General features: G+C 42.3%; 1 protein-coding gene across 6 annotated transcripts in view; it reads left to right on the forward strand.

Moving 5' to 3' along the window:
• The first annotated feature begins 1985 nt into the window (after positions 1-1985).
• Positions 1986-22439, forward strand: part of LOC112154050 (filamin-C) — a 67492-nt gene continuing 47038 nt past the window's right edge. Inside the window, exons 1-4 of one of the 6 annotated variants that reach the window (XR_004947139.1) lie at positions 1986-2671; positions 17903-18148; positions 18517-18614; positions 18894-19044. Coding sequence is in view for 5 of the 6 variants with exons in the window: in XM_024284656.2 (XP_024140424.1) it covers positions 2311-2671; positions 17903-18148; positions 18517-18614; positions 18894-19044 (856 nt within the window). In the remaining variant the exon portion in view is untranslated. The remainder of the gene's footprint in view (positions 2672-17902; positions 18149-18516; positions 18615-18893; positions 19045-22439) is intronic. The other 5 variants (XM_024284656.2, XM_024284648.2, XM_024284680.2 and 2 more) reach the window with 5 other exon arrangements.

Genomic DNA, 22439 nt, shown 5'->3' on the forward strand with positions numbered 1-22439 from the left:
GGGGGGGGGGGGGGGGGGGTGAACTGCAGACACAGCCGAGCCTGGGAACCATTTGGTGGTTTAACCCCAACCAACTTAACCCCCTTATGGTTTGTGTTACCCAAAGGAGCATTGGATCCCTCTTAGTCTTTGGTATTACTTGGGGGTTCATTTAAACTCACAACCTTCCAGTTTTAGGAGGGACACTCTTCCACGAAGTCACAGAGGGTTTTTTTTATTATGTTCAATCTTTCACATAAAGCAATTCTGTGAATCAAACGTGTGTTGTACTGTTGTGTTTCAATCTGATATGTATGATGTTTCAACACTCAGCCAATTCTGTAACTTCTCAGATGTAACCTAATTTCCCTCTCGCACAAATAGTTAACTTAATGACGTCTGGATGTCATTTGTTGTCCTTAGTGGTATTTTCAATTTTCTCCCAGTAGGTGGCGACGCAATGAAAATATGAATTTATATTTTAAATAATACTTTAAAACTAACATTTATCTATACAAATAAACTATAATAATAATGCCTAATAGTATAAAAATAATAAAACTACATCTACGGATTTTGCTGGGTAAGCAATGTATGAGGTCAGTTTTCATGCAGAAGGAAAAATATTTCCTTGTGTTCCTTATGTTGGTTGTAAAAATTGTGTTAACTGTAACACGGATGATTATTTAATTCCTCAATCTACTCAGGTTGTCTGGCTTGAAAAAAATGATGAGAGGTCCATTCACACTCATGCCACAGATTTATTTATCTTCGGTTCTTGCTCATGTACATGTTATTCATGATAGTTGTGGTTTCAATTATACAGTAGCCTGCATCAACTGGGACCTTTCTGTGTGGAGTTTGCATGTTCTCCCCGTGCATGCGTGGGTTTTCACCGGGGACTCCGGCTTCCTCCCACCGTCCAAAAACATGCTTCATAGGTTAATTGGCGACTCTAAATTGCCCCTAGGTGTGAATGTGAGAGTGAATGGGTGTGTGATTGAGGCCCTGAGACAGACTGGAGACCTGTCCAGGTGTACCCCGCCTTCGCCCTTCAGTAGCCGGGTTAGGCTCCGGCACCCCCGCGACCCCGAAAGGGAAGAAGCGGTTAAGAAGATGGATGGATGAATGAATGAATGAAATTATATGTAAATTACAAATTACAGTAATTTTGTTAATAAATCTAAAGTAAAATATTAAATCAGTCCAAAGAAAATTAATACATTGAACCAATGTATAAAAGAACTTGTGTTCATTGGAATAAGTCAAATTTTTAATTTAAATGAAATACGTTTTGTGCATTGATATGGTTAAAAAAAATGCTTGAATCAAGTTAAAAATGTTGATTTGAATCAACATAAAATTTTAATTAAAAAAAACTTTTTTTTAATGTAACAAATTACAGTGCTTTTGTTAATTAATTCAATATGAGTCACTTTTTTCAGTGTACATTATGGAGCAAACTGGGGATGATGACGTCACCATCGGAAAATAAAACAAAATATTTAATGGTCGGCAGCAGCACAAACGTTCATTTTAACGGCACAAATATGAACAAACAAAACCGGTCCGGTTCATTTCGGAGCTATCTGGGGTGATGACCTGAGAATGAACTTTCAAATAATCTTTAATACCTCAGACACCGTTGTAGCACAAACGATCATTCCAACGGCACACACCGGCACTGACGGATCTGCTTATTGGCGGGACATTTTACCGGGGTGGGGGGTCAGCTTCACGAGGGTAAAGCCCGGGAGCGCGGCGGAGAGTCCGCGCTCTCCCGCAGAAGAGGAATAATATTCGGGATTCACTTAATAATCTGCTGTAATAATGAGTCTGATTCAAGCACATAAATATGACAGTGCGTGTGTGCGCGCGTGTGTGCGCGCGTGTGTCGGCAGGCAGATCTTTTGGAGCTCGTCGTCTCATTAGTGTTGACCCCCCCAGTCTAACCTCTTTAACTTTAGACTTTGATATAGTTTCACAAATGTTCTGATTGGCTACCCGTGGATGACGTCAGCAGCAAGTTTTCACAACTTTTCCTAAAAATATCGGCGTCCTCGCACGCGCGCGCTCGGCGAGGGGATATTCTAAATTGTTGGGGACAGACGGGCCCCGCCCCCCGTACATCAGGCCAATGACAGTGCACGCGCCTCCCACGAGTTATTGGGGGGCGGGGGGCATTTCTGACAGTCCTGCTGAGTGACGCGGAGCTCTTTCTGTACCCCACCCCGAGCGCGCGCGGTGCTCCTCTTCCTTGCCCGCCCGCCTCCCCCCATTTCGTTACCTTCCTGAGGTGCGTCTGCCCCCCCCCGCCCTCACAGCTGCGCAATGGACCGCAGCGGACTTCTGGAGCAGCCGCTGTCCTTCTTCCAAAGCACCGCGGAGGAAGAGGAGGAGATGCCGGCCACCGAGAAGGATCTGGCTGAGGACGCGCCATGGAAGAAGATCCAGCAGAACACCTTCACCAGGTGGTGCAACGAGCACCTGAAGGTGATCAACAAGCGCATCCAGGACCTGCAGAGAGACCTGAGCGACGGGCTGAAGCTGATCGGGCTGCTGGAGGTGCTGAGCCAGAAGAAGATGTTTCGGAAGTTCCACTGCAGGCCGAACTTCCGCCAGATGAAGCTGGAGAACGTGTCCGTGGCGCTGGAGTTCCTGGAGCGCGAGCACATCAGGCTGGTCTCCATTGGTAATTGCGCACGCGACGCGACGGCTTTTTACGCGCAGCAGCGCGTGAGAGACAGGATGCTCGCGGGGATTCCTGGTGGTTTAGAAATGTGAGGAAGCAGCTGCAGTTCTGGAGGAGGTTCTGGGCTGGTTCTGTGGACCCAAAGACCCTCCCCAGGTCTTGATTGCAGATATGAGGGGATCAGCTGAGGCTTTCTCCAGTTTGGATTTGGGGTTTCAGGAAGCAGAGCTTGGAACGGAAGTTCAAGAGATCAGAGTTCCATCCAGGATAGTTGAGTAGACCTCCAAACCTTTCCTGATTCCTGATTCCAGAAATCAGCATTTGTTAGTCTGAGAATTGAAGGCTGTTCGGTTCTACAGGTTCAGTCCAGAACAGGGTTCTGTAACCTACATGTGGCTCTTTGGTTAAAATAAAAATGTTTTATACAATTAAAAAAGGAACTGTAAATGAAAAAGTAAGTAGTGAAGTTAAAAACAAAACAAACCTGAACTTTCTTGAAGTCCTTCCCCAACAGCTGAATGTGAATCATTGGAGGATCCGTCATTCTCCATCAATCCTTCATCAATGTCATTCTGACACATTTGGACGGAATTTATCACAGAAAATCCATTTATTGTCAGTAACCAGAATTAAAGCGACGTTAAACTGTAATCCACTGGATCATAAACAGATTTTCTCTTTCTGAACAGATTTAAAGTGGTTTTAATATCTGGTAGGGATCACTTCATGAGCTCTGATTTAGTTTTTGCTGGTTATTTTTATGATTTTGTGCCTCCAGAAACAGACAAATAAACCGTTCTTTTTATGATTGTCTGCATTGACGTGATCCTATGGCGCAGGATGTCTTTTATTTTGAAAGGAAGTCATGCAAAGCTCTGTCAAAATGATAAACTATTTCATAGTTAAAAAAAACTGTTTTCTCTTCAAGTCTGTGTTTTATTTATGCCAAAAAACACAATAGTTTGTTTGAATGTACATGTCAGTGACAAAAACATAATCAGATATGAACCAGAATCTTATTTTGGTAAAAGGCGACTGAAGACTTTGTGGCTCCGGCTGAGTTTTGGTTGGAGAGAAATCTGAATGATCTCTCAGGGTTGAAGGTTACAGACCTCTGATATAGAAATGGTTCATCGCGGAGGATCAACAGTGACAGGTCTAAAGATAGATGTGTGTCATCTTGTGTTATTTTGTGTTTTTGTCTCTTTCTGTCAGTAAAGTTGTGTTAGTATAGTGTTCATATCTTCTTGTTGTGTCTATTATGTTGAGATGTTTTTTGTGTTGATGTTTTTGTTGTCTTTGTTGTGGTGTGTTGAACTCTTTCAATCATCTGGTTTGTTTCTTTGGACCTTCATTCTGGTTCTACAGCAGATTCTGATTGGTTGCTGCCTTCAGTTGAAGTGAGTCAGGTGGGGGGGCCGGGGGCCATGAGGAGATTGATAGCTGAACAGCTGAACTCTAAAGACTGCTGCTGAAAATAGATGGGGAGGAAGAGTGGGGGATGTTGGTGGGGGTTTTCTGACCCGCTGACGAGTCCACATCTGCCCCCCCCCCCCCTTCTACAACAGATGTGAGGATGAAGACAAGTTTAAGACCAAACATTATAGACGGATCTTATAAATGAGTCTTCAGGTTTCTGGATCACATTTTCTACATTCAAAGCGGCCATTTTGGTTGAAAATACACCATGGATTCTTCTGATAGATTTCTCTGGATCATCTTCTGTTTTTTTGCTTTGCCTGGTCTTTGCTGGGAGTTTCTTTTTTTGTTGTTTTTTTGACACTGAATTGTTCTAAACTCCATTTTTTGAATTTTTGTTCAGCTTAATATTGTTTTCCAATTTCTTAGTCGTCTAGTGGCAATCTTTCAGGCTTTGGATTCAGGATTTTCTTGGTTTTTTTTTTAGCATGATCCAGGAGTCCTTCCCGTATTCTGGAGTCTCTCCTAGATTGTGTTGTTCTTCCTGGATTCCAGAGTTCCTACTGGATTCTGGAATCTTTCTTGGATTTTTGGAGTCTCTCTTGGATTTTTGGAGTCTCTCTTGGATTTTTGGAGTCTCTCCTGGATTCTGGAGTCTTTCCTGGATTCTGGAGTCTCTCCTGGATTTTGTAGTTCCTCTTGGATTCTAAAGTCTATCTTGAATTCTGGAGTCCCTCCTGGATTCTGGAGTCTCTCCTGAATATCCAGAGTCTCTCCTGGATTCTGGAGTCTCTCCTGAATATCCAGAGTCTCTCCTGGATTCTGGAGTCTCTCCTGAATATCCAGAGTCTCTCCTGAATATCCAGAGTCTCTCTTGGATTCTGGAATCTCTCCTGGCTACCAGGAGTCTTTTCTGGATATCTAGAGTATTTCCTGGATTCTGTAGTCTCTCCTGAATATCCAGAGTCTCTCCTGGATTCTGGAGTCTCTCCTGAATATCCAGAGTCTCTCCTGGATTCTGGAGTCTTTCCTGAATATTCAGAGTCTCTCCTGAATATCCAGAGTCTCTCTTGGATTCTGGAATCTCTCCTGGCTACCAGGAGTCTTTTCTGGATATCTAGAGTATTTCCTGGATTCTGGAGTCTTTCATGGATTCTGTAGTTCTTCCTGGATATCCGGAATCCCTCCTGGATTCTGGAGTTCTTTCGTTTTCCCACCTCAGGTTTTCTGTTGAGAACTTTGGCCTCCTGAAAGACCTAAGCCAAGAATCCATTCAAACATGAGCTAATTCTGCTCATCTGTTCTTGGCTGTAATGGTTACCATGTGCTGTATCAGTCAGCACACAGGAATGTAACCCCCCCCCTCCCTAATAACTCCACACACTGGTTATTTTGGAGCTGCAGGTCAGAACTGATCTGGGATCAGATCTGGGATCAGATCATCTCTGCAGTCCTATCATCTTCTGGACTTCTGGTCGTCAGCAGACACTCACACTTGTTTCCACTTGGCTCCAGACAACAGGCGCTTTCATCAATGCCCCGCCCCCAAAAAGATCACATGAGATAAATGTCAGATTCTGTCTGTGTAGGCTTCTAGATGTTTGTGTCTCTGTTTGTGTGTCTCTCAGTGTATGACTGTGTGCTTTTGTATTTTCTGTGTTTGTATGTCTTTGTGTGTCTGTATGATACTGTGTTTCAGCAACTTTGACTGACAATCAGGTTTTGATAAAAAAACAGATCTGATTGTCAGTCTTCAGATCCAGGTTTTTACATTGATTAGAAAAGTGAAATCTCAGTTCTAAAGAAGTTTGACGAGATTCTTTAATAAAAAAAGAAGGAAGTCATTGTTTTTAAAGTATAAACTCACAGGTGACTTTATTAGCTACACCTTCACATCTCTTTTCCCTTCAGAACTGCCTTAATCCTTGGTGTCATTGATTCAACAATTTTTTTTTCCATTCATCTTTTCGGGGTCGCGGGGTGCCGGAGCCTAACCCGGCTACTGATGGGCGAAGGCGGGGTTCACCCTGGACAGGTCTCCAGTCTGTCTCAGGGCCTCAATCACACACACATCCACTCTCACATTCACACCTAGGGGCAATTTAGAGTCACCAATGAACCTATGAAGCATGTTTTTGGACGGTGGGAGGAAGCCGGAGTCCCCGGTGAAAACCCACGCATGCACGGGGGGAACATGCAAACTCCACACAGAAAGGTCCCAGCCGGGAGTCGAACCGGGGCCTTCTCGCTGTGAGGCGAGAGCGCTAACCACTGCGCCACCTTGTTGATTCAACAAGGTTCTGAAAATATTCCTCAGAGAGTTTGGTCCATATTGACATGACAGCATCACACAGTTGTCATCTGAAAACCTATGATGCTGATCTCCAGTTCCACCACATCCTAAAGGTTTTATTGGGTTCTGCTGACTGTGGAGGTCATTAGAGTCCAGTGAACTAATTGTTCCAGAAACCAGTCTGAGATGAATCCAGCTTTGTGACATGGAGTCTTATCCTGCTGGAAGTAGCATCAGAAGATGGTACTCTGTGGTCATAAAGGGATGGACATGCTCAGCAACAGGTAGAGCGTGTGGTTGGAGCTAGGGCTGGGCGATGTGGCAAAAAAAGAAAATCACGATTTCTTTTCAATTTTATTTCATGATTTTGATTTTATTACGATTTCTTTAGAATAAATTCAAATGGACAAAAATTGAATTCTAATGATTTTAGTTGAAAGAAGTAAACACATTTTGAACAAATATTTATTCAAATTAAATAGTTATTTTCTATTAAGATTAATCTCTAAATAGTGCAGGAATTGCGGCTTCTGCTGCTACAGGTAATGCATTGCTGTCAAATGAACAGCTTCTAAATATCAGTGAGTTTTAATTTTGCCTTTGTGCTAAAATCCATAAAACAGAGCTTGTAAATGATTGTCACCCAAAACCAGAAATGAGGGAGACTGATGAAGTTTATAGCATGAATGACTGATAAAGTTTAGTAAAGTCCTTTCCCTATTAAAAACAGCTCAAAGTGCTAAATGATAATAATAATATTAATAATAAAAACACCCTTTTACCACATTTTCAAACGAAACTGAAACTTTTATTATTTTTGGATTACATACATGCTAAATAAATCTCAATTGCTTCAGAATTTACCTTCAAATAGACGACTTCGTTGTACTTTGAGAAAAAGGCTCCAGCTAGCATCTTTAACTGATACAAAAACATTTTTAAACTTGGATGATAACATCAAATACATCTGCCAAACTGTTAAGATTTAAAACACAGAGATAATAGCAGTAAATGTTGAGGCAGGTTAAAGTTTACATCCACAGCTCCTTCACTAACATCTGCTCTCTGCTGTGTTTATGTCACTGAGCAGAAAGCTAGCATTAGCATAAGCGCTGTATATTCTAGCTGGGCTTTCTCCGGTCCGTACGACCAAGAAAGAAGCTCAACAGTGACGCCAGGGATTAAGAAAATTATGTGCAAACTCACTTACACTTCTTACAAAGAAAAAAAGAGTGTGACTGACAATAAGATTTAGGCTCTTACAGTAGCTAGCTACGAACTAGCAAAACAATGCAGCAACGTGCATCTTGACCGAACATTTTATGTGTTTCCTACATGAATTACCATCAGTTTTTGTGCAGGTTGAACGTGAATATGTGCGATTAACATCCACTATGTTTAAAAACACGAAACATTAATAAAAACATACATAGAAGAACCAAACTAGCATGTCTCTCATGAATTACTAGCACCCACTTTAGCACGCAGTTCACGGTTCCCAGCCTGATTTCTCTCTATTAACCCTTCCGCTCTCTTCGGGGTCCAGTTGACTCCAACCACATATTGATATGTGATTCCTTCCATGACAAAGGTGGACAGGATTTTATGTCTGTCATGGACATTAGTGAAACTCAAAAATCAAAGATAAAAAAAAGTTCAGCGCACTGTCTTGGGGGGTCCAGATGACCCCACTTTTAATGTAAACAAACTAAGGAGAGCGGAAGGGTTACAATGCGATTCCTGTCCTGTGATGATTCCTCTCCATCGGATTATTTTGTTGTCAAGGTTTTTGAAGTCGACTGTAAAACACTGCGTCTCCTTTTGTCACTTTTTCAGACCTTTGTCATTCATTACTCGAGAAGACTCGATCCATAATGATGGCGCATGTCTGTCACGCCGTATGTCACGTGACTTCCAATCCAGTAATATATGTAATTGATTACCAGAAAAAACACGGGGGGAGGAGCAGCAGCAGCTCGGATTTAAAGTCACAGGCAGTCAACAAGCTTTTACCTTCTCGCTCTTGCAGCTTTTCGTAGAAGATCATGATAAAACGATCTCTCAAAAATGACAGATCGTCAGCTTTGGATCGTAAGACGGTTTTTTATCGTCATATCACCCACCCCTAGTTGGAACCATGATCAACTGGTACTAAGGGGGTCCAAAGTGTGCCAAGAAAATATCCTCCACACCATGACACCACCACCACCAGCCTGGTAAAAGTCAGGATGGATCCATGCTGTCTTGATCCATGTTGTCGATCAAATTCTTACCCGACCATAGAGACTCATCAGACCAGGCAACATTTTTCCATCTTCTATTGTCCAGTTTTGGTGAGTCTGTGTGAATTGTAGCCTCAGTTTCCCATTCTTTACTGACAGCAGTGAGACCTGGTGTGTTCTGCTACTGTAGTCCATCTGTATCAAGGTTGTTGTTCATTCAGAGATGTTCTGCAGACCTCGGTTGAACCAGTGGTTATTTGAGTTCCTGTTTTCTTTCTATCAGCTGGAACCAGTCTGGACATTCTCCTCTGACCTCTGACATCAACAAGACATCCCATTTCCACAGAACTGCTGCTCTCTGGATATTTTCTCTTTTTCTGACCATTCTCTGTAAACCGTACACATAGTTGTGGGTTAAGATCCCAGCAGATCAGCAGTGTCTGAAACACTGACCAGCCTCTTTGACGCCATGTCACGTTCAAAGTCACTTGTATCCCCTTTCTTCCTCATTCTGATGTTCGGTTTGAACTGCAGCAGATTGTCTTGACTATGTTGACATGTCTACATGCATTGATTTGCTGCCATGTGATTGGCTGATTAGAAATCTGGATTAATGAGCAGTTGGACAGGTTTGCTGAGTAAAATAGCATGTAAATGTAGATGACACGTTTAGACCTTCATGCTGTCAGCATGTCTTTGCCAAACAGAAGACATGCAAACGTAAAGGAAATATTAATATTTTTCATGATATAAAAAGATTGTGGGTTAAAATTTCAAATGCATAATATACAGAGGGCTGCACAGTGCCGCAGTGGTTAGCGCTCTTGCCTCACAGCGAGAAGGCCCCGATTCAACTCCCGGCTGGGACCTTTCTGTGTGGAGTTTGCATGTTCTCCCCGTGCATGCGTGGGTTTTCACCGGGGACTCCGGCTTGCTCCCACCGTCCAAAAACATGCTTCATAGGTTCATTGGTGACTCTAAATTGCCCCTAGGTGTGGATGTGAGAGTGGATGTGTGTGATTGAGGCCCTGTGACAGACTGGGGACCTGTCCAGGGTGTACCCCGCCTTCGCTCATCAGCAGCCGGGTTAGGCTCCGGCACCCCCGCGACCCTGGAAGGGACACAGCGGTCAGGAAGATGGATGGATGGAGAAAAAAACCCTAGAAGGCCAAGACTATAGCCCTGATGAACCCCTCCATCAGAGGCCGTATCTCTTTTCCATTCACAGTCTGTGGATCCATTGAATGTTGGAACGTGTTTTGATTATAGTTTGATTATCTTCGAGTCCAGAGAAGGCACATTTCTGCAGCTGCCAAACAAACAGTTTATGATTTTTAACCAATCAGTGGCCTGGAATTTGAAAAGACAACCTGAGTTTCATTTTAAAGTCCACCAGTGTTATTATTTGTAAGATTGTCTTTTTAGTTGTGCTATTTGGATGCAGTTTGTATTTGTTACTCTCTGAGAGTTTCTAAATAAAAAGTTTGTGTTGATATTTTTTGTTTTAGTTTATGCTTCCTTTAGACTTATTTAGATTTACTTGTATTTCTTGTTGCTTAACTGATCATTATTAATGTCAGTTTGTGTAAGTCTGTTTCTGTTAGTGTGTGATAAAGTGTATTGTGTTCATGTTAGTTTGTGTTTCTATCAGAGGTGTGGACCTGAGTCACATGACTTGGACTTGAGTCAGAATTTGAAGACTTAAGACTTGACTTGGACTTGACCATCAAGGACTTGTGACTTGACTAGGACCTCAGCTCTCTGACTGAAAAAGACTTGTATTCTCCCCAAAATCTAAAGATGAAAAAGTATGTTGACATGAACCGCACCGCGCTCTCTGTGTGTGGGTCTTTGGCACAACATCCAATCAAATTAGGTCCAGCTAGTCTGATCCGACAATCCAACCAATCAGGATGTCATGGCTAGGCCAAAAGATCTGTCGATCAAACATAGCGCTACTTCCCGTTCACCAGTGTTTCGGTATGACAGTTAGGAGGTTGTCAACAAAACACAGTTTGCAGAAAACGCGGATGAAAGGATTACTGACAGACTCAACAACGACCAACTTCATCCCACGCTTGAAGTTGCATAAAGACAGGTAAGTTCTGAATGAAAGCTTATGCTAGCTTATTGGCTAATTGCTGGAGTTAAATGAATGAGAAAGACAGCAAACTGTATGTTAACTAGGACTGTTTTTCACTAAAGTTAAAGTTTTGGTCTCACTGACTCAAATATGACTGAAGTATATTTTGTGGTGCACAGTGCACACCCCTCATTCTTACTCTACTATTTTAGAAGATCATTTCTTTTTAAAATCAAGAAAAGAAAACAGACGACATGTCAACTATTAAATAGCCATCGATTACTTTAATAGTCAACATAATGGTTGTTAACAAGGTTCATGTTTATTGTAGTTTTAAATCAGTTTTTGTTCATTATTTGATTTTTCCTGAGGACCTTGAACGCCACACCATCCCATAATAGTTCGTCTGACATCCCATAATATTGTTTCTCATGGGAGGGGTCCACGGACCCCACCTTTTAACCAATCATCTTTATCAGATCAGCACCCGTTCTTTTCAGTCGTCAGTCAGCCTTCGTCGAAGACGCAAGCTGTGTCCCCATCCTGGGTTTTTCCTTTCCAACCTTTTCATTTCATTTCATAGTCATGCGTCCATAAGAATAAACCATGACTCATCATGACTCATAACTACCATAACTAATATGGAACTCTGGAACTTCAATAAATGAGTGGCATGAATGTGATCCAACGTCTCATCATTTGTTCTGGCCGGACAACCTGAGGAGATTGAGGATTTAAATCAGCACATAAGTTACAGTCCTCTGAGGTCACAAGTTTGGAGCTTATTCGCCAACACCTCTTTTACAATGGTGATAGCCCTACTGTTAACATTACTTTGTGTGGGCGAACAGGCAAACAGCTCCCAGTAATCTGAGTGGTCACAGTTGATTTTGACATTTCTACTGCCCAGGTCCTTACCTGAATCAGGTTAGTGGACGGGACTTTGACTGGATAATGGACGCGAGTGATGACAGTGTGATAGAAACACAGTCAGACCCCTGGCAGGGTCGTGAGTAGGCTGACTGGTCTTGGTTGGAGACTTCCTGGAGCTCAGCTTTAGTTTGATTTGATCTCTACAAAGGGGCGTTGTTAACCCCTTCCCCACTGAGACATTACTAGAATTTCAAACTCTAAACCAGGTTTTTGTTAAAAATGCATAACTTGGGGTTTTTGAAGAAGGGAAAAAGAACTCAGAGGTAATTTACCTTAAAAGCACACATGGTCTGTGTAAATAATGTTAATGTTGTTGAAAAGGAATTGAGGCATTCGATAACTTGAAGATGACTTGAGACTGGTTGGACCTTGACTTGGACTTGCTTGGTTTTGATTCGAGACTTAACGACAAAAACTTGAGACTTACTTGGTCCCACCTCAGGTTTCTACATTTGTGTGTGATTGTTATTTGTGTGGTTTAGTTTCTATACATTTTTGTTGGTGTTCTTTTGTGTTAGTTGATACTTAGTGATTGTAGAATGTTCTTTAGATTTTATCATGGTAATTTTGGGTTAAAGCCACTGTCTAGCTAGCTGAACATAACGACAGCTGCAGAGGGCGCGTTCTGCATTGTCTTTTACTACAGTCTCAAGAGTCGCTGTAGGTCACCAAGTAAAGCGGTAACCATGAACTCCCACAAACTCATCCATTTGTTTCTCTATCGTCCTCATCCAACAACCCTTTGTGTTCCATCAGAACTCTATCTGAACCAAGAAACATAGCAGAATCACAGAATTGTAATAAAGAACCTTTAACTTTGTTTTTAACTGTTTTGGCAGACACAAAGCACATGCAGTCTTCACGTTGGCTTCAATGACGACTTCTGGTTAGCGCGTCTTTACATTCCTTCAAAATAAAAGCCACAACCATGTTGTGCAAAAAAAGGGAGAATTGCAAAATAAATTAGGGATGGGCTGAATCTAGAGGTCTGACCTGGATTCAGGTCAGATCTCAGTGTTAATTCTACTAGATCTAAGTGCTGCCTTTGACACTGTTGATCACCTGATCCTGTTAAACAGACTGAAAACATAGGCCTATCAGGGACTGTTCTCCACTGGTTCTCCTCCTACCTCATTGAGATAAACTTCAAGGTGAGCATGGACACATATTTTTCTGGGGTTCACAAAATTAAATGCGGTGTGCCACAAGGCTCTGTCCTTGGCCCCTTGCTTTTTAACATCTACATGCTTCCTCTGGGGAATGTCATCAGGAGCCACAACATCAGCTTTCCCAGCTATGCTGATGACACCCAGCTGTACATATCCATGTCTCCTGATGACACAAGGCCAATAGAAGCACTTTTTTATTGTATTTTAGATATAAATCATGGATGGCAAATAATTATTTGCCGCTGAACAAGGAAAAAACTGAAATTTGAGTTATCGGTCCTGAAGCCAAGAGAGAGAAACAGTGTTTGAAACTTAAAGAGTTTTCCTTAAGTTATTCAGAAACAGTCAGAAACCTGGGTGTTATTTTTGACTCTAAGCTAACTTTTATCCCTCACATTAAAAATGTGGTCAAAACAGGTTTTTATCATCTTAAAAACTTGGCTAGAGTCCGCCCAATTCTCTCTCTTGGTAATATGGAGATGCTGATGCAGCTTTTATAACGAGTAGAATTGATTATTGTAACGCTCTGCTCGCTGGTCTTCCAAAAACAAACATTAAGAACCTTCAGCTTTTACAGAATTCTGCTGCAAGAGTTCTCACCAGGACCAGGCGACGGGCTCATATCACCCCGATTTCTGCATTGGCTCCCCATGAGCTTCAGGATTGATTTTAAGATACTTTTAATGGTTTTTAAATGTCTTAATGGTCTTGCGCCTTCTTATTTATCTTATCTTTTAGTTAAATATGAACCCTCGTGGACCCTGAGATCCTCTGGCACTGGTCTACTAGTCATTCCAACAGTGAAAACCAAAACTTATGGACAGGCATCTTTCCAGTACTATGGACCTTGTTTATGGAATGATCTGCCAGAGGACCTGAGAGCCGCAGAGAGCATAGATGTTTTTAAGAAAAGGCTCAAGACCCATCTTTTTAACCTGGCTTTTAGCTAACTTTGGTACTTTTATTTATTTATTTATTTATTTTTATTTTATTTTATTTGTGTATCTTTTTCATCATGTTTTATAAATTTACACTAATTTATTAACAATTTATCTTAACATTCCTTATTTTATTGTTTAATTGTTTATTGTTTATTTCTTTATTACTTTTACTTTTTATTCTCATTTTTAAATTTTATTTATTCTTAAGTTTTATATCCAGTGCTTCCTCATTTGGGTCCTCTCTCTCTTTGGGTCAGCTGCTGTTCAGCCATTGCAGCTCTGGATGGGGACCTGTATCACCGCCTAGCTGTGGTGAGGCGGGACCCTGTCTGTGATGCTGCATTTGGTTGGCTTTGCAGCTGTTCCTTGAAAGGGAGGTCCCAATTACTATTAGTGTCCAACAACCAATTTATGTGCTCAGCCTATTATCCTATTGTCTATTTCTATCAGTTAGGGAGTGGGTGGTAAGAAAGGGGTGGTGGTATTGTCTGCTGGTTTGGAGCAGGGGGCGTCATTTTTAATTTAAATTTTATTGCATGTTTTTATATTACTTACACTATTTTGCTTTTCTTGTAAAGCACTTTGTGTTATTCCTTTATATGAAAAGTGCTATATGAATAAAAATTTATTTGAAATCATACAGACTGTGCAAAAGGAAACAATCCAGCACATAACTGCAGGGTGGAAGAGGCTGGCTGGGAAAGCAAACATGGAACGCCACAACCAAGTAGCTGGAATAATATACCGAAACATGTGCACAGAATTCATAGGTAAATTGGTGACTCTAAATTACCCCTAGGTGTGAATGTGTGTGTGATTGAGGCCCTGCGACAGACTGGCAACCTGTCCAGGGTGAACCCCGCCTTCGCCCATCAGCAGCCGGGTTAGGCTCCGGCACCCCCGCGACCCTGACAGGGACAAAGCGGTCAGGCAGATGAATGAATGAATGTGCACAGAATATGGACTGGAAACCCCAAAGTCAAAATGGAAACACCTCAGAAAGTGGTAGAGAATGAGAGAGCAAAGATCCCGAGGGACTTCCAGATCCAGACGGACAGGATGGTAATGGAGAACCAACCAGACATTGTAGTGGTGGATAAAGAACAGAGGAAAGCCGTTGTGGTGGATGTGGCAGTACCAAGCCATGGCAACATCAAGAAGAAGGAACATGAGAAACTGGAGAAATACCAGGGATTCAGAGAGGAACTGGAGAAAGCTTGGAAGGTGAAAGTGGTGACAGTGGTACCCGTGGTAATTTGAGCATTCGTGGCTGTAACCTCCAAACTGGAGGAATACCAAGGACTCGGAGAGGAACTGGAGAAAGCTTGAACCTCAATATTCCTTTTTGTCTTTGCAGTTTTTTTGCCATTTTCCCTAAATTTCAAATTTTACCTTTCCTCCAACCAAACTTCCCCAGCTGGGTGTCTGAATGTCATTCTGCCAGAACCTCCTGGTTCTTCTACAGCACTGCTACCCCAAGCTTATTTGTTTGGTAACCGTTGGAGACCAACAAGAGAGTCGGCTATGAAACCAAGTGGTGTGTGAAACCTGGTTTAGCTCCCAGACTGATCTCACTCCTGATTCAGAGAAAGGGTTTTAATTATGAAGTTTATTTTACAAGTGTCTCAATTTTCTTAAGTATTCACTGTGTGTGGGGTCATGGGTGTATGTGTAATGGGGAGGGTGTGTGTGTGAAGGGTGGGTTGGGCTTTTATTGTGTATGTTTTGTTTTTAAATGTGAAGTGCTTTGAGTTGCTGAGAGTATAAAAAGTGCTTTTATAAATAAAGTTTGATTTGATTTGAAGAATTCAGTTGTCCCTTCAGCCATCAGGCTGTTTAACAAATCTGCCTGATAGAAACTGGTATTTTAATTCAATTCAATTCAATTTTATTTATATAGCCCAATATCACAAATTCAATTTGCCTCATTGGGCTTCATGCCTGTAGTTTTTACAGATGCACAGATGGAGTCATAAAATATGCACAATAGGTAAAAACTAAACAGACTATAAAGAACGGTCATCCCTGTCCTTAGACCCTCCCTCGCGGTAAGGAAAAACTCCTAAAAAAACCTGAGTCAGGAAAAAAAGAAGAAACCTTAGGGATTCCCACATGAGGGAGAGATCCCATCCCAGGACGGACAGGCGATACCAGAACGGTTAAAGAAAAGTTAGCTGCTAAAACTGCATATATGAGTAGAGTTCATTCATATAGAGCTGAGGGACGAGTGATGATTAAGTCCATAGTCCAGATGAAGCAGAACTGCAGTCCACGACCAGGAGCAGGAGGACAGACGACCCACCAGGAATCACTCCCACTCAGAGATGCAGGATGGTGTCGGGGCTTCATCCAGATGGGCGGGGCTTCGTCAGGATCACCAACAAGTCTCCCGGAAACTGCAATCTCTCCCGGTCTCCCACAGGGGAGTCGGAGAGAAGGAAAAACATGTGAATTATACTGCACCACCAACAAAGGCATACAATTAGAAGTAAATAAAAAAGTAGAGGAGAGGAGAAGTAGATGGAAAAGAGGACAGAGCCCCAGTGCACCATACTTTCCCCAGCTTCTAACTTCTAGCAGCCTTCTATGTTATTATGTAGAGAATATACATATTTCATAATTTATATTGCAAGCATATATTGGAGAAGTATGTGATTATAATAATTATTTCCCCAAACTTCAGAACAGTATGGGAGCATTATGTTAATTATTCTATGATTACTGGCTAGTCTGGCAGAACGCCTGTCCAAATAGGAATGTTTTAAGGCTAGTTTTGAAGGTAGAAACTGTACCTGCCTCTCTGACATGAGCTGGGAGCTTATTCCATAGAACAGGAGCTTGATAGCTGAAGGTTCTACCTCCAACTGTACTTTTGGAAATTCTAGGAACTACAAGCAGTCCTGCATTCTGTGAGCGAAGTGTTCTGACTGGTTGGTAAGGAACTATGAGATCTCTAATATAGGATGGGGCCACACCATTCAGAGCCTTATAGGTTAACAGGAGGATTAAATGGATTAAAAGGAACAAATTTTATGAACTGATATTTTTATTGCTATTTATTGTGTGTGTTTGTGTGTGTTTTGCTTCCGGACACCTAAATGTCTCCCTTGGGAGATAAATAAAGTTCTGTCTTTCTGTCTCTGTCTCTCTCTCTCTTTTTTTGGGTCCAGATGACCCCATCCTTACATTGATGTGTGACCCCTCCCATGATAAAGGTGGACAGGGTTTCATGTCTGCCACAGACATCAGTGAAGATCAAAAATCCTTGGGAAAAAAAATAAAAGGTTCAGCATGCTGTCTTTGGGGTCCAGATGACCCACTTTAATGTAAAGAATGTTAAGGGTTAAGAATGTTATTAAAACAGAACAAAATGCAAAAAAAAAAAAAAAAAAAAACATCAAACTAATCAAAATGTTTGTGTATTTGTGTAGATGTTTCTGGTGCTCATAGAAGCTGAAACTGGAGACGCGTTTCTCTTGTTTTCTGCTTCAGAGCGGATATTGTGGTTTCGTATATGATCATCTTCAGACCCTCACAGGTCTGAAAGAGGAAATCCAGTTCATGAACTGAGTATCTTTGGGAATTCTCCTTCTTCTAGGGGATGCTGTCTCACAGTTGTGTCGTAGCAAATCTTGATTAGACTTTTCTTTAATCAGCCTAAGCCTTAACCTCAATTAAAATATGAGTATTGCTGCGTTTTTCTTTTCCGATGACCAAATCAAACGTCAGGGTTTCAGGAAGATCATCTAACTGTAGAAGAAAGATTAAGGATAATGAGTAGATGGGTTTGGTGAAGCTCATCGTATTGAGAGAGTGTCTGAATAATCTCATGAACCAAGACATGGAGACGTGATTACAGACGTTTTTGTAGAACCCTTCAAAATAAATGTTCCTTATCTCTTAACATCACCTGTGTCTTTCATGCACTGCCAATGAGATAAACACAGACGCCAATCCATATAGTGATCAGGCTAAAAACATGTGTCTGTAGCTCCTCCCACATGCGTCTGAGGCATCAAGCTTAGGAACACAATTTTGGATGATCATTGAACACATTTGCCGTCCGTCCAAAAAGAGCAGCTGACGTGAGTTTGACATGCTAATGACGTTTGGTGTGAACGCATCATTAGAAACAGTTTCTATGTATCAAAGCTCTTTCTCTGACTTCCAGACTCCAAAGCCATCGTGGATGGAAACCTCAAGTTGATTCTGGGTCTGATCTGGACACTCATTTTACATTACTCCATCTCCATGCCTATGTGGGAGGACGAGGATGATGACGCCAAGAAGCTGACCCCCAAACAGCGACTGCTGGGCTGGATCCAGAATAAGGTGCCACAGCTTCCCATCACCAATTTCCATAGAGACTGGAGAGATGGCAAGGCGCTGGGGGCTCTGGTGGACAACTGTGCTCCCGGTGGGTCGTGGTTTCAGTGAAACCACTTTAATTAGGTTTTTATTTGGTTTCAGGAACTAAACTTTTCTTTATTGAGGAAATAGTTGCGATGTTTTCTGATGTATCATATTTAAAATTTGATGCTAAATGTAAAACCTGATCAACTTTTTTCACTTTGATGAAGAAAATGTCAACCAGCTTCTTGAAGCCTAAACTGGTTTTCATTCAAAGGATGCTGTCCAACCAATCAGAAAGCTTAAGACTTTCCAGTTCAGTTTCAATGAGTAGAATAAGGGAAGGCTGGCATCAGAGACTCAGATTCTGGTTCAGTTTTGGGTGAAAACCAGTTTTCCTGTTTGTTTGATCATACCTGCCCGTGCCGCCTTCAGGTCTCTGTCCGGACTGGGAAATGTGGGATTCAAACCAGCCAGTGGAGAATGCCCGAGAGGCCATGCAGCAGGCTGATGATTGGCTCGGAGTGCCACAGGTATTTCTCACCTGGTCTTCCTTACATTATCCACCCTTAAGGATTAGCCAATGAGAGGATCTGTAAAAAGAGTTATTTGTGTTTAATTCATATGGAGTGTCCGTCTTCCTGGTTTTTTCTTAGGAAAAAAAAGAGTCCACAAACATTTTTAGTGTCTCACTCTTCAGTTCGGAAGAAACCATCCTCTTAGATTTCTCCTTATTTTCCTCGCATGCTGGATCAACAGCGGCTTGATTTCAGAATGTCGGTTTTGGTCAAAACTGCCTCCCCTCTGACCAGGTGATCGCTCCAGAAGAAATTGTGGACCCGAATGTGGACGAGCACTCTGTCATGACGTACCTGTCACAGTTCCCCAAAGCCAAGCTAAAGCCTGGTGCTCCGCTGAGGGCAAAAACATTGCACCCCAAGAGGGCCAAGGCCTATGGACCAGGTAAGAGGGAGTGGTCAGCACTAAAGTACTGTTGGAAAGTGATACGTTTTTGTCTTCACCATAATCCTCACAGGATCAGATGACACACAACCCTTCATTTGGTAATTTCAGTGATTCTTTAGATAACATTTCTTTTCTGTCCTAATTCAACTGTATTGACAGTAACAAGGACAATCCTTAAATACATAACTGAATGTCAGACACAGCCACTGATTGCATCCGCTGAGGTTAAATCAGCAAAAACCAATGATAATCTTTGAGATTGAGCAGCTTTTTACAAATCTTTAATCCTTTTGGAGGACGAATATTTCTGAGCTCTTCTTTAGTTTGTCTTTCTTACATGAGTGCAGTTCCTTTTTTAATTGAGTCTGATTTTCTTCTTTCCTTCGAATCTATGATTCTCTGTCACCACTTGTTTAGGGTTCTCCTTTTTACTGTGTATGATTTCTAATTTCTGATGTGGTTGCAGTTCCACAATTTGGTGCATCTATTGTTCTTTCCCTTTGCATCAGGAGTTCTTCATAGTGAAAAAACACTCTTTGAGCAACCACATTGGATTCAAGTTTAAAGATGCAAATATTTCTGCCAGCTGTATCGTTTTGTTTTGTTGTATTTATTAACCGCACTGTAAAGGCTGGTCCGGGGAAATATTGTGGCATTTTTTTCTCACTGTTCCTGTGATCATTCTGACCCCACAGGGTGAGATCTGCCCCAGATGGAGGCAGATTCTCAGTGGTTCTTCACTCACAATTTTTTATCAGTTCCTAGAGTCAGAACTAAACATGGAGAAGCTGCTTTCAGCTTCTATGCTCCACAGATCTGGAACAGACTTCCAGAAAACCTTAGATCTGCTGAAACACTCAGTGTATTTAAATCCAGGTTAAAGACTCACCTCTTCTCAGTTTGATTAATATGTATTCAAAAGTTTACGTCCGCACTGTTTATCTATGCTTGTTTTAAATTAAAATCTTTTTACTTTCTTTTAATTTTATTTTAATGATCACATTTTTACTATTTCTTTTGATTGTTTCTTTTAATGTTTTATGTAAAGCACTTTGAATTGTCTCTGTACATGAAATGTGCTACAAATAAACTTGTCTTGCCAAGCTGCTTATTGCAGATTCTTCCTGGTGCAGGTCAACACTTTTGATTCTGGTGTCCTTTGACAACTCTTTGGTGGAGTTCGGAGTGTTTGAGGTTGTGGGCAGGTGTGGCAATGAATGAGAGAAAGAAGAAGTCGGCAACAGAGGGAAGCAACCAGGACTAAGTAAGCAGAAGCATTTAATTAGAAAAAGTCAATTTCCATTACAGTTCTGCGAAAAATGTCCATCCATTTCAATACGCCCCCAAAACCAGCTCCTCTTCGCGCAAAAACTTTTTTTCGAAAATGGGAGTTTTTATTTGTTTATTTTTTTTTTTGTAATCTGTGTTTCCATGAAAGATAACTAATAATCAAATATCCTCGGTGTCTCCATGTGGGAAAGGGAGAAGGGGGCGCCTCATTCTTTGTTATTAGCTACATTTCCATTAAACATTTGCGCAAAACTTTATGGAAATTCTAGGAATTTCGAAAAAAAAACAGTTTCAAAATGACACAGTTCCCATTAAATTATAATTTTGCGATAAAGCCCAAACCAACTCACGTGATAAGTCATTAAAAACACGGCAATAAATGAGAACAAGTATTTTTTATTTTATGTCATTCAAGAGGGAGCATGTGGGTGACGTCACAGCTCTGTCTGGGGCGCGTGCAGCGCAGCTCGACTCAGAAGAGGGAGGAGTCTGTTCGGCGGTTAAAAGAAAAAACAGCATCTGGACATTTTTTCTGTTTGAAAACACGACATCATAAATTCAAGTTTCTGTCACGGCGATCACGCTCATGAGACTTCAGGCTCCAAGCTGCAAAAGTGCCTCTGCAGATGAAGTGATGAGGAAAGGGGGAGGAGCTGCTGCGCGATTCTGTAAGACCCGTAATTTCTAAAGCGCTTTGGCGCTCCAGGACCTCTCGGTGCGCTGGCTCAGCGGCGCTCAGATCAGACACTTCATACCGAGAAGCGCATTTATTTTGAAAAAAGTGTTTCCATTACAGTTTTGCGAAAAATTTCTATTTTCTCCTCTAAACGCAAAAACCTTTTTTCGAAATTGTGGTGTTTCCATTAGGAGAATTTATTATCCAAATTCAAATTTGAGAAATTTCATAGTTAATGGAAATGCGACTATAGATTATCTCGTTAAGGAGAAAACGATTTAAAAAAAAGAAAAAAAGTGGGATAGGCCGTTTTTGGCTTCAGAAATAATGAACATCTATTTTCAAGATGTTTTCATTTTTAATTCTTTATAAAGGCAGGTGGGATTTAAAAAAAATTGCATCACAATAAAAAATTTTTTTCGAGCATCTCACAAGTGAGTTGTGCTATTTTTAGAAGAGACCTGCGGGCGACTTATGAGGTGCTCGAGGGCGACATGTTGGTGACCCCTGGTCTAGTCTCTTGGGTGCCGGTCTCCTTGGCCCGGCAGTCTCCTCCCCACGCCGGGAGTGGGATCCCCAAGACTTAAGATCTAGCAGTGGATCAATCTACATCGGAGCCGGGGGGTGTCCAGGTCTCGGTGGTGCGGAGTCCGGTCCTTGCTCTCGAGAAGTAGTCCTCTCCTTAACTCCATCAGTGGGTGTGCCTGGTCGGGCCTTGTTTACATCACTCCTTGGGGCCTCTGTTTCTCTTAGGTGCGCCCCTCCTCTGTAGGGGTGGGCGGCCCCTTCCTTGCCCCCCTGGACCTCCCGCCGCGGTGGCAGGGGGTTGTATGGAGCAAATGAGTGGGTTTCCCTTGGGGGGCCCTGACCCGTACCTGGGGTGGGGCGGGGGGATACTCGGCGCTGCTGGGTGGTGGTGGGCTGCTCTTCTGGGGTTGGGGGACTCTCCGGGGGTGGGGCCTCGCGTTGGCCCTCCTGCCGCAGTGGGTCTGGCTGGGCTGGGGCCTGCACTCTCCGTGTTCCTGTGCCTTCCTGCTCTCGGGTGTGGGGGGCCTCTGCGGCAGTCCCACGTGCCCTGGTCTGGATGTTTGGTGGGATTGCCCGGCAGGCGGGTTCTCTCCGCTGCTCCATGGCGGGTGTTGGGGGGACCGGGTTGCTGCTGCTGCCCTGGCGGGGAGTCTTGGCGTTGGGATGTCCGGGTGCTCTCCCCCTGAGTACATTCCATCTTTATCAACATTTGGAAACCATAAACACTCACCTGAGCACAGGTATCAGCTCACCTTTGCACTAATAGTATGTGTGACAGAATGAAAGTCTTCATTTGTGTCGATTTGTATGATGTATTCAACAGGTGTGTGTGTAACTACAGAGTGTGTGTGTAGACAGGCCCCGCCCATTCTAGTTTACTATTTAGACCTGGATGTTT

This window comes from Oryzias melastigma, linkage group LG23 (genome assembly GCF_002922805.2).
Source record: "Oryzias melastigma strain HK-1 linkage group LG23, ASM292280v2, whole genome shotgun sequence".
Classification (NCBI taxonomy): domain Eukaryota; kingdom Metazoa; phylum Chordata; class Actinopteri; order Beloniformes; family Adrianichthyidae; genus Oryzias; species Oryzias melastigma.